Source organism: Suricata suricatta, chromosome 2, assembly GCF_006229205.1.
Source record: "Suricata suricatta isolate VVHF042 chromosome 2, meerkat_22Aug2017_6uvM2_HiC, whole genome shotgun sequence".
Lineage (NCBI taxonomy): Eukaryota > Metazoa > Chordata > Mammalia > Carnivora > Herpestidae > Suricata > Suricata suricatta.
In genome coordinates, this window is record NC_043701.1 from 58,612,126 (window position 1) to 58,637,822 (window position 25,697).

Below are 25,697 nucleotides of genomic sequence, written 5' to 3' on the forward strand. Positions count from 1 at the left end.
AGGTCTCTGAGATTTGAGTGAGCAGAGGAAAATCTGCAGAAACTCTGGTTACATCTTTAATTAGACCCACTAGAGTTTTATGAATGAGTGTAGATCATAATGGGAAAAGACAAAATTAGAATTTGTTAGAGGGGCTAGACATTTCTTTCTTCTGTGGAGACTGAACTGAGAGTTTCTGCACCTTTTTGGTCTGTATAAAGGTTCCTGTGGGACTTGAAGTAATGGAACTTGAACAATGTTTGGGTTCTGGTTGCTTTGTAAAAGATCTCAGAAACTCTTAGATTGGAAAAGTCAAAACTTAGAGTACTTGGTGCTTGGCTATGGATATCTAAATGCCTTGGGTTGGCCTTTCATCATTCCTTTGTGACCGAGTGATCAGCAGACTGGGAGAGGGACCCCAGCAAGGGTTAGAGGAAGAGGCCATTTAGGCCCTGGAGAGAAAAGTGTCTCACATGAGGTCACCTCGGCCATGGGAATCATGGGTTGACCAGGTTACAGCTAGAGACCTCCTTCTATGCCTTCCTTCTAAGTTGGAATCAGTGAGGCACAGGGGGCAAAAAGGGCACCAGGCACCCACCATGTGCTGCCATTTGTGGCACCTTTTTCTAGTTATTAACTACTGGAGATGACTGGAAAGAAGAAAATGTCTGTTTTTGGACAAGATACTGCAAATTTCTGAGGATTAGGAAGGAGAGTTCATAATGTTCAGAAACATGGAGGGGGGATCACTCGTTCTAAAGGATGGAAGAATGACAATGGCTTTACAGATTTTACCAAGGATAACTTATATTCTATCTTAAGTATTTAACTATAGAATATACCCAATAAAAGTTTAACAATTAATTTAATTAAACAACCAAGATTTTTTTTAAATTTCAATGTCCAGATGCCAAAAGAAGATGTCAAATTAAATCAGCAAGCAGGACAAACCAAATATTTTTAAAATATAAATTTTTATCTGGCTCTCCACTGTAAGGACTGATTTATGCTTTATATCCACTTAATATATTTGATAAAAAGGACAAGATTACTTTTAGACTAAAATGCATTGGCTAATCACAGTCTTTGACAATTAGACATGTCCAGATTCTATTTTTTAAAAAACTTTTAAAATGTTATATTCATTTTTTGAGAGACTGACAGAGCACCAGTGGGGGAGGGGGAGAGAAAGAGAGAGAGAGAGAGAGAGAGAGAAAGAGAATCAGAACCAGGCTCCAGGCTCTGAGCTGTCAGCAGAGAGCCCTATGTGGGGCTGGAACTCATGATCTGTGAGATCATGACCTGGTCCAACATCTGATGCTTAATTAACTGAGGCACTCGGGTGCCCCAGACATAGCCGCATTCTAATACTAGCTCTGCCTCTTACAAGTGTGTGACTTCTGAGCCATGGGGATAACACTAGAGATTGTGGCGGTGTGTGTGTGTGTGTGTGTGTGTGTGTGTGTGTGTGTGTGTGTGTGTGTAAATGAGAAAATGCATGCAAAACTCTAACCCCAGGGCCTGATATATACTGAATTTTAGTAAATAATGTCATAATCTTGGAACCAGTAAGAACAACGATAAAATAAATCATGAAATTAACAATAGTTCTGTTCAGATTCTTCATGGCCCAACTCCATTGAGCTTGGAGAGTCAGAAGCAGGGCCAATAGACTCACCACCACGAGATGACGCCCCGGCTGAGATGCTGCTAAAAACTACATTTCCCAGCACCCCCTGGTCCCAGTATCTCGGTTTCTCTCATTTCCGGGTCTGTCATGTGACTCTCTGGCTGCACCATGGCGGAAGCAGAGGAGCAGGTAAATGCTGCAACTGTTAGGCCAGGGAGTGAGAAGCGAGGGTGAGGTGATGCGGGCTTGTAGCGGAGCCTGTGAAAGTGCGGAGCTGGCGGAGGGCGAAGCAGGCCCGCCGCGGGATACGCGACGGGCGAAAGGCAATTTCGGGGAGCAAGAGGGAAGGGTGGCTGCTCTGGGAGGGCGCCCGGGGAAAGCGCCCCGACACACCCCCGGCGTTGGAGAGGCGGCCTTGCTTTGTCGCTTCCTCTGTGACCTGTCTTGAGCGAAATTTTGGCTAGAAGGCAGCCTGGTTGTCCCAGGAACTGACTGCCTTTGGGAAACGTACGAAGGGACTTGCAGTGACAGAAATTTAAGTTCCTTTCCAGGCGAAGTGAAGACCATGAGAGTTGATTTACAGGAGGGCCAGCCGAGAGTAGATGATGAATTTTGTTTCCTACCTGTTGTTTTTGGGTGCCAAGCTAAGTCAGCTACGACGTGCAGCAGTGGTTAAGTGCGTTTGTCCTGGAGCAGAAATGCCTAGGCCCCAGTGCTGGTTCTCTTTCTTAATATGTGACTTTGGGCCAGTTATTTAGCTTTAAATATAAGATGGAGACATCAGAGTAGCAGTCTTGGAGAGTGAATGAGTTAGAGAGTAGACTAAGTTAGTACACCAGTTAAAGTGCTTAGTAAAAGTTGGGCTCAGTAAAAGTTACATGGGATTATATGTTGCTGGCAGAACATCAGATGACAGCGCCAGTCCGCCCTTGGCTATGTGACATTGGAGTTTAGAGCAGTAGTTAGTGATGGCAGTCGAGTTTTCATACAGGTAATAGTGGTAGTCAAACCTTAGTTGAAATGACAAAGTACTATCAAGAAGACAGAAGAGTGCAGATGAAGGTCAGAGCTAATTGTCCATTTCCAGAGTCCTTTCAGGTTGGCACTGTTTTTCCTTACAAATTAACAGGACCATCAGTTTCCATAATTGTCTCTAAAAAGTGGTTTATGATGAGCTCTACCATTTAAAAAGTTTAGCTGTTTGATGATTTATTATCAATGGCATTAATACCATTTGTAACATACTTCATTTATACAATGCAAATTTGCCCTACGTACATTTGATATATACCAGTAATTAAGGAATAAAGTACAAATTTGGTTTGGGTGGTCATTGCGGTAACAGGAGTGTTCCTACCAACCACATAGTTCCCACCAACTTAAGTTTTTAAGCCTCCTTTTTTGATCTGGTCATTTCAAAGGAAAATGCCTGTTAAGCACAGTTTCATGAGTCATTGTTGGGTTTGAGGATAGTGGTGAGATTGATTTTTGCGCTGTTGCTCATTCTGGTTGAAATCTGGCTTATTTGTTGTTTGATTTCAAACCAAAAAGGGGTGCCTGCGTGGCTCAGTGGGTTGAGTGTCGGACCTCAGATCAGGTCATGACCTCATGGTTTGTGAGTTCGAGCGCCACGTTGGGCTCGTTGCTGTCAGCTCAGAGCCCGCTTCAGATCTTCTGTCTCCTTCTCTTTCTGTCCCTTCCCTGCTTATGCTCCATCTCTTTCAAAAATAAATAAATAAAACATTAAAAAAAAAGATAAGACCCAAAGCCAAGATCTTAGATATAGGTAGTAGAAATGGAGAGAGTTGCTCTTATTAGTATTTACTGCTGTTTTGTGCAGAAGAGAAGTTTGGCAAAGCTGTCTGATATACAAACACACAGAGAAAGTTAGTGATACAGTAAGCATGCTTTGGATTTTGATAGCACATTCCAGCATAAATCCTTCACATCACGTTTGGTCCTCAAAATAATTCTGTGTGGTAAATGTTCTGACATAGAAGTCAGGACCAGCACCTCCTATGTTCCACACCTGCCAATGGCTTCCCATTGCACTTGCCCTTTATAATACTGCACTTGCCCTACAGGACCTTGTCCCAATTGCTCCTATTCCTTTTCTCTGACTTCATTTTCCACCCTCTTTTCTTCTCCCCTTTGGTCATTCTGCACCAGCTATACTTGGCTTTCTTACTGTTCCTTTAGCAGACTGACATGTTTCTACCCCAGGGCCTTTGCTTATGCTGCTCCTTTTCTTGACCCCAGATATCCAGGCCTTTCTCCCGGAGTTCCTTCATGTCTTTGTCCAAGTGTTATCTTTTTGAGCGAGACCTTATCTGATCATTCTTTGAGACCTCTTCCTTGCATTATTTTTCTCGTTAGTGCTCATCACCATCTGACATAGTGTGTTTTTAAGTTTCTAGTTAATTCTGTATGTTTCTGTATTCATTTCTGTAGGTTTTTCTCATTAGGATGTAAGCTTCATGATGGCAAGGATTTGTTCACTGCTGTTTGCCTGACACCTAGAATAGGGCACAGGATGTGTTAAATGACTGAATTTTACACATAAGCACCTGGAAATTCAGGCAACATAAGTCCCTTACTCAGACTTGTGTCTGCAATAAATCTCCAATCTTCTGTCTCCAAAGCTCATGTTTTTTTCACTAGACCATCCCACCTTTTAAAAAATACTTGAGAACCTAATTCTATTTTTTTTTTACTTTATGAAGTAGAACGAACCCTTATCACCTTAAAAAATTTCCTTCAAGTCATAATTTCACCCTTGACACTTCAACAGCCTGCATAAAGCTAGACAGGCATTAATCCCCCCAACAGGGTCATTCTCAGAAAGACCGGGGGTCCACTGTCGATGGCAGAAAGAAGCGAACATCCACAAGTTGTCCTTCTCTTTATTTTTTAAAGCTGGGAAATAATCGTACCTATATTACCAGTCCTTTAGAGATTAAAACTGGTTCTTACTCTCATTGATTTGTTCAGTTGGGAGCTGTTGAAATCTGACCTTGTGTATAGTGTTTTGAAAGACTATAACTGCACAAAAGTGGAGTTAAATAAATAGATGAAAGTAAAGTTAATTGTTCTGTTATGCCTCTTTGGACCTTTTAGAAAAAAATTCTTAAATTAATTAATCTATTTTGAAAGAGAGAGTGAGAGAGAGCATGAGTGGGGTGGGGGCAGAGAGAAAGGGAGAGAGAACTCCAAGCAAGCTCCCGTGTCAGCGCAGAGCCCGATGTGGGGCTCAAACCCACGCATGAATCGTGAGATTACAGCCTGAGCCAAGATCCAGAGTCAGATGCTCAACTGACTGAGCCACCCAGGCACCCCTCTCCGAGCTTTTCTGAGCATTGTATTCTTTGGTGATTGCTTTTGTTTTTTTTTTAACCCTTTAATTTTAGAAAGAACCAAAGTAATAAGATCTATTGAATTAACATAATGTAAAATAGTTCATGGGCTCTTAAGCTATGAAATCACTTTGGACATGATTGAATGGTTTTTTAAGGCATTGGGAAGTCTTTTTTCTGCTGAGTAGATTGAAGCGAGTTCGCAGAAATAACTATACATGTATAGTTCGGAGAAGGGACTCACACCGTGTTTTCTATCTGGGAATTTTCTAACTGGCAGTTTAACTTAGTTCCAGAATGATTTACAATTGACCTTCATTATCGGGGATGCCCAGCAGTATTTGTTTGGACTTCTTTTATGAGTAACATTTGGCTTGAAGTCTGGTTGTTTGTGTATTTCTCTCTACTGCAGACTGCTGAGTCCTCAAGAATGAGGGCAGAGCTCACTCATGCGGACATCTCTCACAGGGCTAGTGCTTTGCAGGTACTAAATAGGTGCTTAGTAAAGTGTTTAAATGAATTTATTCAGGGGTGGGGGTAGAATAGCCTTCTGGATTGAAAATATCAAATTGTAAGTAAGATACAGTGGAATTTGTGTTATGTTATTTAACCTGAAACCTTTGAAAGTTATTAATTTGAATGTATTGTAGATTACATTTCCTACATTCTATACTCTGCCAGCTCCCTGGCCCCCCTTTCATCTTTCCTACCAACCATCAGGGAACTTGGTCTATTAAAATAATCTGATCATCTATTCACGTCACATTTCTTTTTTGATTTTTCCCTGAATATTTTACAATTGGGGGAAATTTTTTTTTAAGGGAGAGAAAGCAGGAGAGGTCAGAGGAAGAGAGAGAGAGAGAGAGAGAATTCTTAAGTAAGCTCCAAGCTCAGTGTGGAGCCCAAATGGGGGGCTTAGGACCATGATCCAAACCAAAACCAAGAGTCGAATGCTCCACCTACTGAGCCAAAGACACGTGAGAATTTGGGGGAAATTTTATCCTTACTGTAGAGCATTTTCTGATTATCAGAGGGCAGTGTGAGCACATACACACCCACGTGATTGTGCCCTATGCATAAAATACAAATCACATCAACAAATACTTGCCTGTGGGTGGAGGTGTTTACTCACCAGAGCTCTTGTGAGTATGAAATGAGGTTATGTGAAAAGTGGCTACATCAGAGTATCTTACATATGGGGCTAAAGTTTATTATCCACACTTGGGCTTTGCTCAGGTATGCACTATTCTCCTTTTTTATTTTTACAGTTTGATCAAAATCTTTTGAAAGCAGGGCTGCCTGGGTGGCTCAGATGGTTAAGTGTCCAACTTCAGCCCAGGTCACACGATCCCATGGTTTATGGTTTGAGCACTGTCGGGCTCTGTGCTGACAGCTCAGAGCCTGGAGCCTGCTTCAGATTCTGTGTCTCTGTCACTCTCTGCCCCTCCCCCACTCATGCCCTGTCTCTCAAGAATGAATAAATGTTAAAAAAAAAAAAAAAAAGGTCTTTTGAAAGCAGTTTGACCAATACCTGAAGGAAAAACAAAGCCCCAAATAAGCAGTTGCTAAAGCAGAGGATGCAGGAAATTTTTAGAGGATCCACTGTTTACCATCATGTAACTAAAGTGTAGTCACAAATTAGCTAGACGTGGCTCTTGGCTTGTAAGTTTCTCCGCTTATCTTTATCCACGCTGATTGGCTGGAGACCAGTGTCCCTAGCTGATTATTAGCTGTCTCCCACCTGATTATTAGGTGGTCTACCCACGTTACCACCCTGGGAGGGAGCCCTCATCTGTTCGGGGGTTCTGTGTTTCACGCAGTCCCCAGTTCTTGGCTGTTCAGTCACGGTTGCCTTTGTTTCTGCTGGGGACCCCAGTTCTCCTCAGTGTTCTTGTTCCCAGATGCACATTGTGATTCTAGGCTCTTATTTCAACTCCCCTAATTCGAGAAGACGGAGTGTTTGTGCGGGTACTGGCCAGTTCCCCAAACTGACCTCCATGTGATGGTGATGCGAAGTCAGCTTTGGAACTGGGTCACTGGGTCACCTGGCTGGTCCCTTTTTCCACACTGGCAGACATCCGGGTTTTCCTTCATTTGCAGATTATGATGGGTGCGGGAAGCTGAGCCTGGGGGTCTTAAACGGGGCTGGTACCCTGAGTCTGCCCACTGTTGTCAGTTCCCCACGTACTCTTTCATCTTTGCTGCTCTACCGGCCTAGTGCCTCTGTGCCCCAAACTGGCCACAGCTCCTTTGAGCTCTTAGAAATTGAAGCCTCGGGCGCCTGGGTGGCTCAGTCCGTTAAGTGTTCAACTTCAACTCAGGTCAGGATCTCACAGTTTGTGGGTTTGAGCCCTGCATTGGGCTCTGTGCTGACAGCCTGGAGCCTACTTCAGATTCTGTGTCTCCTTCTCTCTCTCGCTCTGCCCCTCCCCTGCTCACACTCTGTTCTCAAAAATAAATAAAGATTAAAAAAATTAAAGAATATAATTTGATTTTGAGTCTTTGGTTGAAATCGGTGGATGGAGACACGCTTTTGTTTTAACAAAGAAGAGAAATGGAACATTTGCCCTTTTACACGATGTGTCTATACGAATGTATCTCAAATTAAAAAAAACTTTCTTAGGTTTCATGGCATTTTTCTGAAAAGAGTAATCCAGTGTTTTTTTTAGAGCTCTCGAGTTGGGGATAGGAATCTAGGGGCAGGTCATTGGCATGGTCGTCAAAGCCTTATTTGCCGAATATTAGTAACTTAATATTTAGGGACAATCAGGGGCAGAAAGCTTGTCAGAAGTTGTTAAGTTCAGCCTCTAGGCCTCAGTGTTCCTACATCAGGGGTCATTAGGAAATTCTAAGATGCTGGGTGCAAAGCATTTAGCATTGTGGGGATATATATATAATCGATGTTCAGTAAAGATGTCAGAATCGTGACTGTTAGTAATAAATGGAGTGTGTCCAAAAGAGAAGGATCAGGGTGGTTAAGTGGATGAGAACCAGGATCTGGGGACGGTTAGCGCAGAGGAAAAACGATTTAGAAGGGCAGGCATGATACGTGTCATTAACTCTCCGGAGAACTGTCAAGTAGTCGAAGAATTGGATTTTTTATGTGTCTTATTGGTGCCAAGAACAAAAAGTTCCTGTGGAGGGATTGTAGCTCCAAATTAATAAGCATTTTCTAGTACTTAGAATAACCTTACAGCATCGGGGTGTGGAGGAGAGAGTCCTGTCCATCACGATTAATGGCACAACTACAGTAAAACCCTTAATCACAGGTAACATTCGTCCCCATTTCACAGATGGCCTTTCAGAGCAGGGACCGAATTGCCCACAAGGCTGTTGCAGAGACAGCCTGCCACCTGCCAGGTTCTTCCGAACCTTCCATGAATGAAATGAAAATGTGTGCAAACACCAGATGTGTGTTTAGTCTGCTCTACAACCGGCACTGAGTAATGGATGCGTCTAACTCTCTTTAAAATGTTTATTTATTTATTTTTTTTCTTGAAAAATACTAGTTCTCTCCAAAATGTCCTTGCCCCATTTTTTTCATTCTTTTCTCTTCATGGATTGTTGCAAAATGCTTACATTCGGTGTCAGCATATTAGTTGTAACCTTTTATTGCTATTGATATCTATAAGTACGTTAAGTAAATCTTCATTTTGCTGACCTCTTTGAGGATGCGTGGCATCAGCAGATTCTCTCTTTCAGTGGACAGGTGAGAGATTAGCAGGATCGAGTCAATTTTTCCATTTTTGCTTTGTTTTCTCCAGAGCAGCAAGATTCATTGTCTAGCAAGAGGGAAACGGTGTTCAATGGCAGAATCCGTCTTCTGGTTAATGGTTTAAAGAGTGGATGTAAATTACAGAGCTTGTTTGCACAACGGCTGATAGGTACCCCTCTAGGGGAGTTCTCTTTGTAAAAAGCTGTTTAAGCAAGACAATCATTTTGACTTAACCAGATTAATAGTCATTAATAGCACCAGGACTTTACAGTATAAAATTTGGCTTACAGATAATTTGAGATGGCAGCTTCCTCTTCCCTTCTGTGATCAGTAAGCCTGCTTTGCCAGCCCAGGTTCCATTTTTAGTGAAGGCAAGAGACTTCTGTGCACTCACCTAAGTGTTCCTGTGGTCGTTGGTCAGTGGGTCCGAGGGGCCCCGGAGTGACCGTCCCAGCCCTGCCACACTTGGGAAGTGGAGGGAGGCATTGGAGAGTCGCACCACGTGGCATCCTTTCAACTGTGGTTGACCATTACCTCCCCAAAGGGCAGGCAGGTGGCGGCGGCAGGGGTGTGGTGACCCTTTACACTTGAAAATATTTGTATTTTATTCCGTTGTCATCTCTTCTGACCATTGTCCCCCTCTTTGCTTTGTAGGAAACAGAGTCTCTCGAAGAATCTACGGATGAGTCTGAGGTAAGGCAGGTGCTTCAGGAGCCTGAGGATCTCTTCTCACCACGTTATCTTGTGTTTGTTCTGCCTTGTGGGGACTGGGGGTGGGCAAGTAGGGCCATAGGTGATTGATCCTTGGGGAACGACAGGCCAGTTGTCTTCAGAAATCTATTTAAAAATTTTTTCTAAATGTTTATTTGTTTTTGAGAGAGAGAGACAGCGTGAGCGGGGGATCATCAGAGAGAGAGGGAGACACAGAATCTGAAGCAGGCTCCAGGCTCTGAGCTAGCTGTCAGCACAGAGCCTGAGGCAGGGCTCGAACCCACAAACCGTGAGATCATGACCTGAGCTGAAGTTGGACGCTTAACTGACTGAGCCACCCAGGCACCCCCAGTCTTAAGAAATATTAAATGAATCGGCTTAAATAAACAGGAGAAGAAACAAAAAGCTTTCTCCTGGTCTTGAATAGTACTTTAACCTGAAGTGTGTTTGCAGTGGGAAATTTGACGCAAAGTTTTACAAACTAATCTTGACTCTTTAAAAATCTGGATTTTAAAACAAACTGCTGTAGGTTCTACCACTTTTATTTATTTTTTTCTTCATTCTTTTAATGAGTACGGCATGCTAACTGGTGTAATTTCTCAATCACTGAGGTTAGAGTTTTGATTTCAGAAAATAAAAAGGAAAGTCACTTCCTGAAAAACTGTTAAGAAGCTAAGTTGTGTTAAAATTTGTATTTTAAGGAGAATAAAATAATATATATGGGTGGGCTTTAAAAAAATTTTTTTTTTCAAGACCATGCATAAGAAATAAATTCAAGCAAAACAGAAAGTAATGAACCTACCAATTTTATGGATGGGCTTATTAATGGTAATTATATTTTTTCCTTATACTATTTCATCTAGCTCAGAGGAATGAAAACAATATGTATGCTAACCTGCTGGAAATTCATACCAATGGGACGATAGCCAGTATAGTGTACAAATTCAGGTTGATATTGCATATAGTCATTATATGGATTTTGTTTGCTGATTTTTCAAGGAAAAGGTGGACTTCAACATATTCATCTGGAGAACATCTTCTATGTTATGCTATTATGTGTTTATAGTTTGGTGCTACAGGGATGGTTCCTAATATCTTTACTGCTAAGGACCTCTGCTACCCTCTTTGGGGATCCTGATAAAGCACATAGAGCTTGCTTATAGGTACGGCATAACACTTTTTTTTTTTTTTTTTAGTGTTCATTTGTTTCAGAGAGAGATAGAGAGACAGAGACAGAGTGTGAGTTAGGGAGGGGCAGAGAGAGAGGAGGAGACACAGAATCCAAAACAGGCTCCAGCCTCTAAGCTGTCAGCACAGAGCCTGACGTGGGGCTCGAACTCACAAACCGCGAGATCATGACCTGAGCTGAAGTTGGAAGCTTAATGAGCCGAAGTTGGGCACTTAACCGACTGAGCCACCCAGGTACCCTAATACTTGTTCATTTTTAATAAAATATTGAAAAGCATTTCAGCTTAACAGAGATCTCGTTTCTGGAGATCTCTGGCTATCCGTGCTCTCAGAAGCACTGGTAGAGAATTCTGCAGTTAGAGTCCTGTCCCAGGATTTCATTTCAAAGGTGAGGAGAGTGTTGACAGCCACCTAAGTAAATCTTTCCACACGTGCTTCAGATACTAAACAGTTCCACAAGGAGAGCAGATAGAAGCACATGTAACTCCTGCCGGCGGCGTGATCAGGAAACAGGGCGTGCTGTAAACGTCAGTGTAAGGGGGGAAATACGTGTCCAAAACAAGCAGTGCCAACTCTGGATTGAGTCTGGAGCTGAGGGTCCGAGGGAGACCAGATGGAGATGAGTGCTATCGGTGGGCGGTGCACAGACAAAAGTCACCCCCAAGAGGGAGAGGTCCCCACCCTGAGGGGGGAGTCCTGAGAATGGGTCTGATACCGCCTGGTGGAAATGAGCACTGGCTAGTGGGGAATTTATTTAGTTTATCAAAAAAAAATTTTTTATGTTTGTTTATTTTTGAGAGAGAGAGAGAGAAAGAGACAGTGTAAGCAGGGGATGGGCAGAAATCAAGGGAGACACAGAATCCGAAGCAGGGTCCAGGCTCCAAGCTGTCAGCCCAGAGCCCGATAGGGGCTTGAACCACAAACCTCGAGACCATGACCTGAGCCAAAGTCATGGTGACTTGCGCCACCCAGGTTCCCCTGGCTGTTGGGGAATTTAAAGGAGGGAGCTCGACAGTGTGTGGGACCGGAGGGGACAGTGTTGCCTGTGGATGAGCAGCTGCTCCTGGAGAGAAGGGGAAAGCATCCCTTGGACACGTAGCAGTGACATCAAAGGAAAAAGGGGAAATTAAGGGTCCTGCAAAGAGATTGCAGAGAGTCAGGATATACTCACCTCCCTCCCCAGCACCAGACAACAGTGCCACTGTATGTTATTAAAGAAGGTGTACTTCATTCATTCCCAGTGTAACTCAGAGCCCTCGTGAACCATTCCAATACCTCATCCTCCCCACAGGTGCACCTGTTGTTGCTGTCCAGCAGGTCCGAGACATGTAAAAGTGAACTGAAATGGTGGTAGTGTCCATATTTTAAAAAACTATAGGAAGAAATCCAAGTGAGAGTCAAAAATTTTCAGCCTAGACGACCAGCAGCATAGCACTCCATCATGAATTGAAGGTCTTTAAACAGGCATTCACAGAGATGAAAAACTCTCTTCAACCAGAAATTTTAAAACTCAATAGAAATGGACATAAAAAACTAGTAAGGTAGGGAATAAGAGTTGGCCACTCAGGAAAGAAATGGAAAGAAAAGATTGTTCTTTCAGAGGGAACGAACCAAGACCGTAAAGGTAACCTGTCTAATGTCCTACAGCAGGTGCACAGGAGAAGTGGGTTCAAACTCTGGCCCCCAGCACTTGGCCTTCTAGCCCTGACAGACTGGGACTGAGGGAACTGGAGTCAGGCCTCAGGTTCGGACCTGCTGTGTGGCCATTGATGTGGCATCCAGCTCCTCTGTTCCTCAGTTTTCTCTTGTGGAAAATGGGGCTGTTGCTGACTGTGTGGTCGCCACGAGGGTGAGGGAAGGTGCTGCTGGCCCAGCGTCTTGTACGGTGCCAGCCCCTGGGAAGCAGGCCGTCCACCACGGTTGTGGTCCTCAGCTTGTGTTCTAGAAGTGGAGCTGGTGCGCATTCTACAGCCCGGGGCTTCCGCCTGAGGGCTCAGAGAGGCTCCCGCGACCCTGGGAATGCAGCTGCTCTCCCGATCCTGTGGCTTGTAACGGGTCCATGGGCCAGCGAGGTCACCAGGCTGGTGATGCACAAGTCTGGGCTTTGCGGTGTAGCGAGTTGGTTTGTACTCCAGTCTCAGGAGCAGGTTGTCTTGGGTTTTTCCATTTGAATCACTTTCCGGTTATGGGATTGAGAGTGTGAGACACTGCTCAGTTGCCCCAAAATCTTTATTTTCCCTTTTCTCTTCTTCCTATGAGGTTTTATGACGGTTAATTCAGCTTTCACAGGGCAGGTCCTTCTTTCTCGTACTTCTGCCTCTTCTTTATTCAAGTGCTCAAGTGTTTTACCTTTCCTTTTTAAAAAGTTTTTTTCTTAATGTTTATTTTTGAGTGCGAGAGAGAGCGAGAGCGAGATAGAGAGCAAGAGAGAGCATGAGTGGGGAAGGGGCAGAGAGAGAGAAGGACACACAGAATCTGAAACAGGCTCCAGGCTCCAAGCTGTCAGCACAGAGCCCGAGGCAGGGCTCGAACCCATGAACCATGAGATCATGACCTGAGCCGAAGTTGGATGCTTAACCTACTGAGCCATGCAGGTGGCCCAGTATTTTTCCGTTTCTGCAAGCAATGGTATTTAGTGTTTTCAACCATGGAATTGCAACAATTTATCTGTTTCATGATGAAATGCTGCATTTCTTACAGACTGAGCTGTTTATACTGGGAAGACCCTAGTGTTAGGTTATTCTAACGTTCTTATTTTAAAAAATTTTAAGTGTTTTTAATTAAAACATTTTTAATTGTGGTAAACTACATATAATGTAGAATTTGCCCTCTTAACCATTTTTAAGCATATGGTTTAGTACGGTTCAGTGCATTGACATTGTTGAGCAACCTTCCTCCAGAACCTGTTCATCTCTCACAACTGACACTCTGTGCCCATCAGATTACAGTTCCCCATTCTTCCAGCCCACAGGCCCTGGCAGCCACCACTCTACTTTCTGGGTCTAGGAACCTGACAACTCTAGGTACTTCCTGTAGGTCGAATCATGCAGTACGTATGTGTCTTTTTGTGATTGGCTTATTTCATTTAGCATCATGACCTCAACGTGCATCTGTTGTGTTGCCTGTGTCAATTCCCTTGTTCTTCTTTTTTTAAAAAATGTTTATTTATTTTTTGATAGTGCAAGTGGGGGAGGGACAGAAAGAGAGAGAGAGATACAGAATCCAAAGCAGGCTCCAGGCTCTGAGCTGTCAGTACAGAGCCCCATGCATGGCTTGAACCCACAAACTGCGAGATCATGACCTGAGCCGATGTTGGACCCTCAACCGACTGAGCCACACAGGCGCCCCTTCTCCTTCTTTAAGGCTGAATAATATCCCATGGCATATATAAACCACATTTTATCTAGTCATCTACTGATGGACACTTGAGTTGCTTTCATCCTTGGACTTTTGTGAACAATGTGGCAGTGAACATGAGTGTAAACCTATGTCTTTGAGACATAGGTTTTTAGTTCTGCTTTTAGTTCTTCGGGGAATGTACCCCAAAGTGGAATTGCTGGATCACGTGGTAAGTCTGTTTTTAATTTTTGAGGAACCCCCTTACCACTTTCCACAGAGGCTGCACCAGTTAATGTTTCCAGCAGTAGTGCACAAGGGTTCTGATTTCTTCACGCCCTTGCCAACCCTTGTTTTTTCTGTTTTTGTTTGTTTGTATGGCAGCCATCTTGACAGGTGTGAGGTGATATTGTGGTTTTCATTTGCATTTCCTCGATGATTAAGTGATGTTGAGCACGTCTTTATAAGTTGTTGGCCATTTGTATATTTTCTTTGAAGAAATACCTGTTCCATTCCTTTGCCTATTTCTTAATCAGGTTCTTTGGGTTTTTGTTTTGGAGGAGTTCTTTATATATGCTGGATGTTAATCCTTATCAGATGGAGATAGAAATAGATAGATCCTTATCAGAGATAGATAGATAAACCTGTTGTCTTTATCTATAACTCAACAACCTGTGAGTAGGATATATAGTTAGATGGATTGACACACAGATATAGATCTGTATGTAGAGTGGTGACTTTTTTTTTTAATGTTTATTTATTTTTGAGAGAGAGGGCGACAGAGCATGAGTGGAGGAAGCGGAGACAGATACACAAAAATCCGAAATGGGCTCCAGGCTCTGAGCTGTCAGCACAACACCTGATGTAGGGCTCGAACTCATGAGCCATGAGTTTGTGACCTGAGCCGAAGTTGGATCCCAAACAACTGAGCCACCCAGGTGCTCCTGTAGAGTTATGATTTAACTTTATCTACATGAAGACTATACATAATGTATGTATAAAGAATATATTTACCTATCTATATTTGTAATATTTAAATAATTTCTCCCATTCCATGGGTTGCTTTTTCACGATGGAGTGTGTTGTCTGATGCAAAGAAGTTTTAAAATTTTGATGTAGTCCACTTTATTTTTGCCTTTTTCCCTGTCTCTTGTTGTCATATCCCAAAATCACTGACAAATCTGGTATTATGAAGCTTTCCTTTATGTTTTCTTCCAAGTTCTCATTTTGTGTGTTCAAGAAAGGAATACGAACTGCTCAAAACTCTGTATTGGGGCACTGGAGTGGCTCAGTCGGTTGAGTATCCAACTCTTGATGTCAGCTTAAGTCATGGTCGCGGGATTGTGGGATCGAGCCCCGCTTCCTGCAGCATGGAGCCAGCTTGAGATTGAGATTCTCTCTCTCTCTCTCTCTCCCTCTCTCTCTCTCTCTCTCCCTCTCCCTCTCCCTCTCCCCTGATTCTCTCTCTCTCTGAAACAACAGCAACAACAAACCAAAATAGCCCCAAACTGTCTGTTTTTTTTTTCATTATTCTTGAAACCTGTGACCACATGAAATGAAACTGCTGGGTGTAGTATAATTAATATACTTGACAGTGCTGTGTATGTCACTATATAAAACTTAAGAATTGTTAAGTTGTACTTTGCAGTTCAAGTAGAAACTCAAAACCATAGCACAAACAAGAGAGTATGTTATTTATTTTTTTTTAATTTTTTTAATGTTTTATTTATTTTTGATACAGTGAGAGACAGAGCATGAGAGGGAGAGGGGCAGAGAGAGAAGGAGACACAGAACCGGAAGCAGGCTCCAGGCTCTGAGCTAGCTGTCAGCACAGAGCCTGACGCGAGGCTCGAACCCACGAACATGAGATCTGACCTGAGCCGAAGTTGGAGGCTTAACTGACTGAGCCACCCAGGAGCCCCGAGAGTATGTTATTTTTTAGAAATATTTATTTATTTGTTTTGAGAGACAAAGTACGTGAGCAGGGAGAGAAGCAGAAAGAGGAAGAGAGAGAATCCCAAGCAGGCTCTGCCTGTCAGACCCTAGGATCAATCTCATGACTGTGTGATCATGACCTGAGCTGAAATTGAGCCAAATACTTAACTGACTGAGCCACCAGGTGCCCCAAGTATGTTTCGTTTAATAGGTAACACAGTTAAGGGTCTTGCATTCATGTCAATACTAAATGACTTGTGGCAGATTTCGTGGGATAACTAAAGTGGTCCTCACGTCTAGTAGTTTTGGTTCCTAATATATAGTCTACTGTTTATCCCACCTCGATGTCATAAGCCAGACTGTTTCTTAAATGGCACTTTACTCTTGAAAAACATAACAACGAAGTATGTGTTCAAAAGAACTTCATGCCCATGTTGAAGCTCCAAGACCTTGTGAGTCCTCAGGGATGACTGCCGAGGTGCAGGCGGCGGCAGAGTGCTGTGGAGCACAGAGGAGTGGGTGACTGGTGGGGAATGGCATTTGGGGTATCCAAGAATTAAGTATGGGAGACAAATTTAGGCAGAAAGGCTGGATAGAGACTGAGTCATGAAAGTGAATGCGTGCTCAGCCGCCCGCCTGCAAGGCATCCCCTGTGGCTGGAATGTGGAGGAAGTTGGGGTGATGAGGCTGGACGAGGAATCTCGGGTGAGGCTGTGAAGCTACTAATGTGTCACACCGACAGTTTGGACTTGATCCTGTGGACTTTGCAGAGCCAGCCAGAGCCTTGATGGTGAAGGGTGGGGATCAAGGCCGGTGATAGATAAACTGGAAGGAGAGACCCATGGCCAGAAGTCATAGTGCAGGCCCTCAAAAGAGACAAGTGGGGGTGTAGTGACCTGAGCTGGGCAGTAGCAGAAGATAAGGAGGAAGTGCTCAAGTTGAGTCAAGAGGAAGTGTGGGATAGTATGTGACAGTTGAGCCGGGCGGAGAGACAAGAAGGTTCCAAAGCATCCAGCACAGGTATGTGGTAGGAAGCTGAGTACACTCCACGGTTAGTCAGAGGTTTGAAAAAGACATTTTAAACCTGGAGTTTGGGCGCCTGGGTGGCTCAGTCATTTAAGCCTTCGACTCTTGATTTTGGCTCAGGTCATGATCCCTGGGTCATGGACCCAAGCGCCATGTTGGGCTCTACGCTGAGCATGGATCCTGCTTCAGAGTCCCTTTTCTCCCTCTGCCCCTCTCCCCTACTCACTCTCTCTCTCTCTCTCTCTCTCTCTCTCTCTCTCTCTCGTTCAAAAACAAAAAGGTAAGAAAAAAACCCACCTGAAATTGATATCTCTGTATTCAAGTTTTTTCCTCTAAATGGGTACTCTTCTTTTCTTTTTTTTAAATATAGTTTATTGTCAGATGGTTTCCATACAACACCCAGTGCTCATCCTAACAGGTGCCCTCCTCCATGACCACCACCCATTTTCCCCTCTCCCCCACCCCTATGAACCCTCAGTTTGTTCTCAGTATTTGTTATGCTAAGTGAAATAAGTCAGGCAGAGAAAGACAGATACTATGTGTTTTCACTCAAATGTGGATCAGGAAAAAGTTAACAGAGGACCATAGGGGAGGGGAGGGGGGAAAATAAGGAGAGGGAGGGAGGCAAACCGTAGGAGACTCTTAAATGGGTACTCTTCCAGTCCATTCTGGATTCTTTTTATAATATTTTTGTTCAGGCTGAAACAAATAATATGCTTTCATATTAAATATGTTTTTAAAGAAAAGCAAATGAGCAAACTAATATCTGGGATTTTGTTTTTAAAATCCTACAAGTTACCACTTATAGAGGGAAGTTCTGAGCTCTCCTTGGAGCAGAGATGGTGTAGTGGAATGAGCAGTGCTCGGAATCTATTTTGATAATGAAGATTATTGCAAAACCAAACTCATTTGGTGTAGGAAACAGCACTTGGCACTTTAAGGTTTTTAGATACATTAACAAGATTTGGCCCTGATTATTGCTTCTATTTTACAGATGAAGAAACAGACTTAAAGTGTTTAGGTACCTGGCTGGGCTCACCTGCTGGTAAATGGATTTGAATCCTGCTGTCTGACTCCAAAGCCTGGTCTTTTCCTCTGTAGTTATACTGCCTCTGACTTCACAGTGACCTCTCTAATTTTATTCCAGACTCTTCCACCGTGTACCTTTGTAGAATTGGACAAGATTAGGAAAAAACTCCCTTGGAACTCCTGCCTGTGTATAAAATGATATTTTGGGAAATGTTACAGATTTTGGCTTGTTCAGCTAGGTGGGAAAAATACCAATTTCAGAATCTTTGAACATTGTTTTCTGGAGAATAGAGAATTGTCATGTTAATTTACAGATAAAATTAATAATCATAATAAATTCCTGTTTGGCTGATAAATGTTGCTTATATAGAAAATAATAATTATCAACATTTATAAAATATTTATAAAATAAATGTTAGGTATAAGTTATATCCCCTTTGAAAAGTCCATCCATCTTTGTGTGTAGACATTTAGCTCTGAGGGTGTTCACTGCAACTTTGTTTATAATATAAAAATTTGGAAACAGGCTAGATATCCAGAAAGGAATTATATTATCATTATAATTGATAAAGGCTTTTTACAAAAGTGTCATTTAGAGCAGAGAGTGGCAAGCTTTTTCTGTAAAGGTCTAAATAGTAAATATTTAAAGCTTTGCAGACAAAGAGGCAGTACTGAGGATCTTATATAGGCAGGTGACCATATAAATACGTAAAAACCAGCTCAAAAGCTGGACAAAATTAGGCATCTGGCTAGATGGGCTGGTTGTAGTTTACTGATTCCTGATTTAGAGTATAATCCAGTTTCTCTCCACCCTCCAAAATCCACATGTAAACATAGGAAAAAACATCATAAGACCATGTTGTCTTTGGATCATGTGATTCTTATTTTGTTTACTATCATTATTTGCCTTAGTTTTCTAAAGTTTTGCAAATAATGCATCACTGATATACTTAGCAAAAGAATATAATTTTTTTTTTTAACAAAACACATTAATCTCTGCACATATTCTTGGTGTCTTTTGTGTCGATGTTACAGAACTTTTGGGCTGCAAAGCAATGGGACTGAAATGAAACTGCACGTCCTCCCTTCTTACCTCAAACTCAAACTAGGGAGTTAGGGGGAAAGCTTCAGTTGTTTCTTGCTCTCTTCATTTCATCCAAGATTTTACATAAGGCAAAAATTGTTCTTAACCCTAGTATACATTTTTTCCTGAAGACTTTTTAAAAGTAATTTATTGTCAAGGTAGTTAACATGCAGTGTATACAGTGTGCTCTTGTCATCAACTGGCAAATGGATAAAGAAGATGTAGTTATATATATATGTACATATATATATATATATGCAATGGAATACTACTTGGCAGTGACAAGGAATGAAACCTTGCCATTTGCAAAATGTGGATGGAAGTGGAGTGTATTATGCTGAGTGAAATAAGTCAGAGAAAGATATCATATATTTTCACTCATATCTGAAGATCTTTTTAAAGTTTTTAATTTTGAGAAAAGTGTGGAATCACATGCAGTTAGAAGAAATAATAGAGAGGTTCTCTGTCCCCTTCACCCAGGTCCCAAAGCATAGCATCTTGCATAACTCTGGTGCAACATCCCAGCCAGGAAATCAGTATTGATAACAATCCAGGGACTGGATTCTATCTCACAAGTTTTACACGCGGTCATTTGTGTGTGTGTGTGTGTGTGTGTGCATACATGTGTTCGGTGCACTTCTTTAAAGTATTTGTTTTGAGGGTGTGTGAGCGGGAGGTGGGGGCAGAGAGGGAGGGATGGGGAAGAGAGAGGATCCCAGGCAGGCTCCGTGCTGTCATTGCAGAACCTCACCCAGGTCTTGAGCCCACAGACTGTGAGATCATGACCTGAGCTCAAATCAGGAGTCGGATGCTTAACCCACTGAGCCACCCGGGCACCCAGTTCTGTGCACTTCTGTCACATGTGAAGAGTCATGTGACCACCTCTGCAGTGAAGCTGCAGAGCCTTCACCACGAGCTCCCCTTCTACAGTCACGGCCGTTCCGTCCCCAGCTTGCCCCCAGCACCATGATTTTGTCATTTTAAGCACATTATATGACCTGTACCACACAGTGTGTAACATTTTCAGATTGACTTTTTTCCACTCGGCCAATTTGTCTTGAATTGGCATGGTTCAGTCATTCACATTTAAGGTAATTATTGATACCTTAGGGCTTAAGTCAACAGTCTTTTGTTTTCTAGTTCCTCTGCTTTTCATTTCTCTTGTTCCTTGTTTCTTCCCTGGGAGTTAGCTGAAACTTTTTTTTTTAAAGATTCTATCTTAAAATTTATTGATCGTTCTTTTATTTGAGTGTATTACATTGTATGGTTTTCTTAACGTTGCTCTAGGTATTAAAATATGCATGTATAACATATTAGTCTACTGGTATCTATGGTATTTTACCACTCCTGGTCAAGTATGAAAACCTTACTTCCATTTACATCTGTCTCCTGTCTCCACTTTTTAAACACAACTGTCTTAAATATTTACATTCATTGAGCACCGTGACAGAGAGCAGGTATTACACTTTTTGCTTTAACTGCCAAACACGATCTTAAAAACCTTCAACAAGGAGGATAATTTACTATATCTACCCCGATTTTTCCCCATTCCTGTGTTCATTTTAAAGTTCTAAGCTTTTGGGGCACCTGGGTGGCTCAGTGAGTTAAGTGTCAGACTTTGGTTTAGGCTACAATCTCACGGTTTGTGGGTTCGAGCACTGCGTCGGGCTGTGTCCTGACAGCTCAGAGCCTTCTTCAGACCTTCTGTCCCCCTTTCTCTGCCCCTTTCCTGGTTCAATCCTTGACCAAATTTGGAAAGTTTTCAACCATTATTTCTTTGAATACGTTTTCAGTTCTACTGTTTCTTTTGGGACTTGAGTAATCTGAATGTTAGTCCTTTTGTTATTGTCCCACAGGTCCTCCTGAGACTCTTCCATGTTTTTTTCAGTTTTCTTTCTGTTGTTCAGACTGGGTAAATTCTGTTAGCTGTTCTCAGGTTCATTGGTTATGTTTTTAGTCGTCTTCACTCTATTGTTGAGCCCATCCACTAATTTATATCCTTTGGTTATTTTATTTTTCAGTCCTAAAGGTCCCATATTTTTTTTAACTTCCATTTCTTTGCTAAAATATTCTATGTTTCATTTGTTTCAAGAGAATTTATAATGGCTTATTGAAGCACTTTTATGATGGTTGCTTTAAATATCATTTTTAAAAATGTGTATTTATTTTTAAGACGGAGAGAGCATGAGCAGAGAGAGGCAGAGAGGGGGAGAGAGAATCCCAAGCATGCCCTGTGCCATCAACACGGAGCCTGATGCAGAGCTTGATCCCATGAACCACAAGATTGTGACCTGAGCTGAAATCAAGAGTCAAATGCTTAACCGACTGAGCCACCCAAGTGCCCCGATGATGGTCGCTTTACACTTGATCTTAGACAAAAGGCCAAGAAACAATGATGATGATGATTACTTTAAAATCCTTGCCAGAGGGGCGCCTGGCTGGCTCAGTTCGTTAAGCATCCGACTTCGGCTCAGGTCATGATCTTTTGGTTTATGAGTTCAAGACCCTCGTCGGGCCCTGTGCTGACAGCTGAGAGCCTAGAGCCTGCTTTCTATTCTGTGTCCCTGTCTCTCTCTCTATCCCTCCCCTGGTCACACTTTGTCTCTCTCTCTCTCTCTCTCTCTCTCTCACTTTCAAAAATAAACATTACAAATTAATTTAAAATCTTTGCCAGAGAATTCTAACATCTGATTCATTTCATTCTTATACATTTTAATGAAGACTATTTAAATCCTGCAGAGTCATCAGTTACTTCAGCTTTTTTCACATCCATTTACTATGTACCACGTACCATGCTGTATGCTCTGCATGGATTATCCTCTTCAGGATGACCCATAATCCCTATCAGGTGCTATCGTAGGCAGGAGAGTTTGGCTACTGTAACAAACAGTCCCAAAATTTTAACAGCTTAACCCAACACAGATTTGCATCTGAGGAGAATCCGTGGTGCAGGGAGAGGAAGTTGGGCATCAACAACACAGAAGTGTCCTCGCCTTCCACAGGGTCTTGCCTATTCATGGACCAGAAACTATGTGCCGTCGAGTACTTGGTCACAGAGCTGGAGCCTGACACGAGTCTCCTGTGTACAGAGATGTATTTTCTTAGACCTGGCTTCCTCTGAGTATAGGTTCTTGGGAGTATTATTTATTCAGAAGTATATTCCACCTTTTCTTCAATGAGATTAGTGTGCCATAGAATTTTGCAGCAAGAGCATCAAACTGTTAGCCTAACATTTCAAGATGAAACTTGCATGACAAAGAGAGAAATAACAAGGGAAGCAGCGTCAGGCTAACGAGGGGTGGCAAGGAAAGAGAAGATCTGGGGGAAGAGTAGTAAGTCTGCTTTGTGCCAGGTGAGGGTTCCAGTGACCTTTTGTTACATGCAAAGGCAACTCCGTGCCTGTAGTATGTTCTTGGAAGTGAAGATTGCATGTAATTTACCTTACCCCTTGCCTGGGTCCGGCATGTAGTAACAGCTAATTAGTGTCACCGCCGTCTTTATTTTTGCTACCATTATTAATAAACATGTTTCCTGATCAGAGGCCCAGTCACATCTGGCTTAGTTCTTGCAGATATCCCTATCAGAATGCCTGGAATATGTTAGCTATATTAATTTTAATAGACAGAGAGCTGAACCTATTTAAAATAAACCTATAATGCAATCTATGTTGAATGAGAAATTAATATTAAAATGAAATGCAACTTACTGATGCATCAGCCACAGGATTGTTCCTTTCAATTTTGTTAAAATGAAAACCAGTCGTTGTGAGAAACCAGGAGATAGCTTTTTTTAATCAAGAAAGCGCATCACACAAAAATTATTTATTTATCTTACCTGCTGGGTAGAACGTCGTGAATCATTTATCAAAACTTAAATTGATTTTTTACATGTATTAATTTTAATAAACAAATTTAGAGCAACTAGTAACTAAAATGGTAATGCACCTTGTTATGAGATTGATTGCTGAGAAAAATGGAGCATGGGGTTATAATATATCCTTCCCAATAGCCTTTGGATCAAAAATTTGCTCTTTCATTTAATGAACTATTAATATTAACAGGTTCTGCTGATTATTGCTTCACTCAGGCATGGATAAACATTCTCTTTGAAGCATATTATAAAAATTATATGTTTTTAACTTAGTAGAAACTTTCTGGATACAAATAGATTTGTGAATACAAAGAGTATTTCTACTCTTTGTTAGGGATTGAAAAGATGAACATGACTCCAGTAGGATATATTATTGAACAGAGTTTGTAATTTCACTACCTAGGAGAGAAACTAGTCAGTCCAAGATGGACTAATTGATAACTTTATATATGTGGCAGATATTTATGGTGTGCTTTTGTTTTCTGGGTGCTAGGATACACCAATATTTGATGAAGGAGGCAGACAGTAACCCAAACCTTACACAGTAGGTGGTAACAAATGTTGTGGATAAAAGTAAGTTTGAATTAAGGGACGGTGGTGCTGTTTTGTGCTGGGTGGCCAGGGAGGGCCTCTCTAATAAGATGACATTTGAGTAAATATATGGGAGAACGATCTTGTAGGGAAAAGGAAGAGCAAACAATATGTTGAAGACGGTTGTGCCAGATGTCTTTGAGGATGTGAGAGGGGCTGGAGCTGAGTATTAGGAAATGAAGGAGCGAGTGGCCAGAATGCAGGGCTATAAACCGATTGATGGATTTTGGTTTTTCCTGTACTATGGGAAGCCATTGGAGGGTATTGTTTTCACAAGAGCACTCTGGATGTTGTTTGGAAAAAGTTTTGGGGAGAGCAAGTAGGCAGCATGCTACAAGATCAAATAGGAGGCTTTGGCGGAACTCTAGCTAGAGGTGGTGAAGGACTTAGGGGCTTTTTTTGAAGTAGAGCCAATAAATTTCTTTAGTAGGACATGGAGGTGTAAGTGAAAGAGAGAAATCAAGGGTGAGTAGCCAGAAAGGTGGAGTTGTCAACTGAGATAGGGTAAGATGGTGGTGGTGGGGTAAATCAGAAGTTCCATTTTGGCTGTTTTAAGCTGGAGATGTCAATTAGGCACCCACGTGGAAATGTCAAGTAGGTAGTTAGAGAAAGACGACTAGTGCAGGCTGGAGATGAGAAGCTGAGGCAGCATTCAGATGGTGGTTAACACCATGAAACTGGGTGAGGTCATTTAAGGCCTGAGGTCGGATAAATGAGGAGCCTGATGCCTGGATCTGAGGGGTCCTACCGCATTTTTGAGATCTGCTAGATGAAGGGAAATCAGCAAAGGGCACTGAGAAGGAGTAGCCAGTGAGGTAGGAAGAAAGCCAGATGAGAGTAGTGTTCGAGAATCAAGGGAGGAAGGCGTCGCAGGAAAAAGCATGGCCAGCGGTGCGCAGTGGCCATGGTGGGGATTCGTAAGAGGAGCTCTCGGACTCACCCCTGAATCTGCAAGGGTGAGGCCATTGGCCATCCGTATAGAGGCAGTCGTGGTAACTCCTGGCAGTGGAGTGGGCTCAAAAGGGATGGGGTTGGCACAATGTCTTGGGGCTCTCAGAAGTTCTTGTACTGTGAGGCACAAAATGGTGACATCTAGAATGCTCACTGGGGACATATTTGTCGTGTGACTGTTAATGGAGCTGATGCGTGAAGCCGGTGCTGCCTTACCCACCTCTGTGCCAGGCCTGGGGCAGGGCCTCTGCCTCCGGGTCTCATTAGCAGAGCTTCTTGCAAATGAATAGATGAATCGATTCCATGAATCCTCACAACAATGATAGGAACCTGGCATTACATTCTCTTTTTTTTTGGAGATCATGAAACCAGAGCTTTGAGAGATCCCTCTGTGAAAACCAGGCATGGCAAGGACCTCCTGACTCAGGCCGAGAACTGTTTTAGCTCACGCTGGTCCTCAGAAGAAGTGTGATTTAATTTAGGGATAAGCAAGTGAGAACGGTCTTTTAGCTTTGGGTTTGTCTGGGGCATCCAGCGCCATAGCTCACTCTCAGGTTTAACCTCTCAGAATAATGGGAGGCAGAATCATGGTCCCCCAACAATGCCTCTGTCCTAATCGCTGGAATCTGTGAATGTGTTACCCGGTGAGAGAAATTAAGGTTGCAAATGAACGTCGGCTGACTGGAAAATAGCGAGAGTGTTCTGGATGATCCAGGTGGGACCAATGTAGTCACAAGAGTCTCTACAAGTGGATGAGAGAGGTAGAGGAGGCCAGAGTGATAGGATGTGGGAAGCACTTGCTTGGCTTTGCAGGTGCAGGAAGCAGGAGGCCCACAGCCAAGGAATGCAGGTGGCCTCCAGAAGCTAGACAGGATAAGGAAACAGATTCTCGCCTAGAGCCTCCGGAGGAATGCAGCCCTTCCAGCATTGTGATTTTTGCCCAGTGGTAGCTGTATTGGAGTGTAAGACAGCAAATCTGTGTTGTTCCAAGCCGCTGAGTGTGATAATTTGTTACAGTAGTCGTAAGAAATACAGTGAATCATGTGACTGGATGATCTTACTCGCTTAGCACTTTGCATTTAGCACAGAAAATAGTTGTGATGAAATCGATGATACTGTCAGGAGCTGTGTTTGTAAAAATGTGTGTCTCTTCTGATATTTTCCAGGAATGTTGTTTACATAATGATCACATTTGACAATTAGGGCCTGATTTCTACACTTCCTGGACTTGAAAACATTCTTTTCTCGAAGACTCAGAAAGTGCCATAACAAATCTAATTTCTAAAAACCATAGGTTTC

At 42.6% G+C, this 25,697-nt stretch overlaps 1 protein-coding gene across 1 annotated transcript in view; it reads left to right on the forward strand.

Annotated features, from left to right (window-relative positions):
* Positions 1 to 1,773: 1,773 nt before the first annotated feature.
* VPS41 (VPS41 subunit of HOPS complex) overlaps positions 1,774 to 25,697 on the forward strand; it is a 168,745-nt gene continuing 144,821 nt past the window's right edge. The window contains exons 1-2 of the mRNA XM_029926759.1: positions 1,774 to 1,798; positions 9,332 to 9,370. Of these exons, the coding sequence (XP_029782619.1) occupies positions 1,778 to 1,798; positions 9,332 to 9,370 (60 nt within the window). The 5' untranslated portion in view covers positions 1,774 to 1,777. The remainder of the gene's footprint in view (positions 1,799 to 9,331; positions 9,371 to 25,697) is intronic.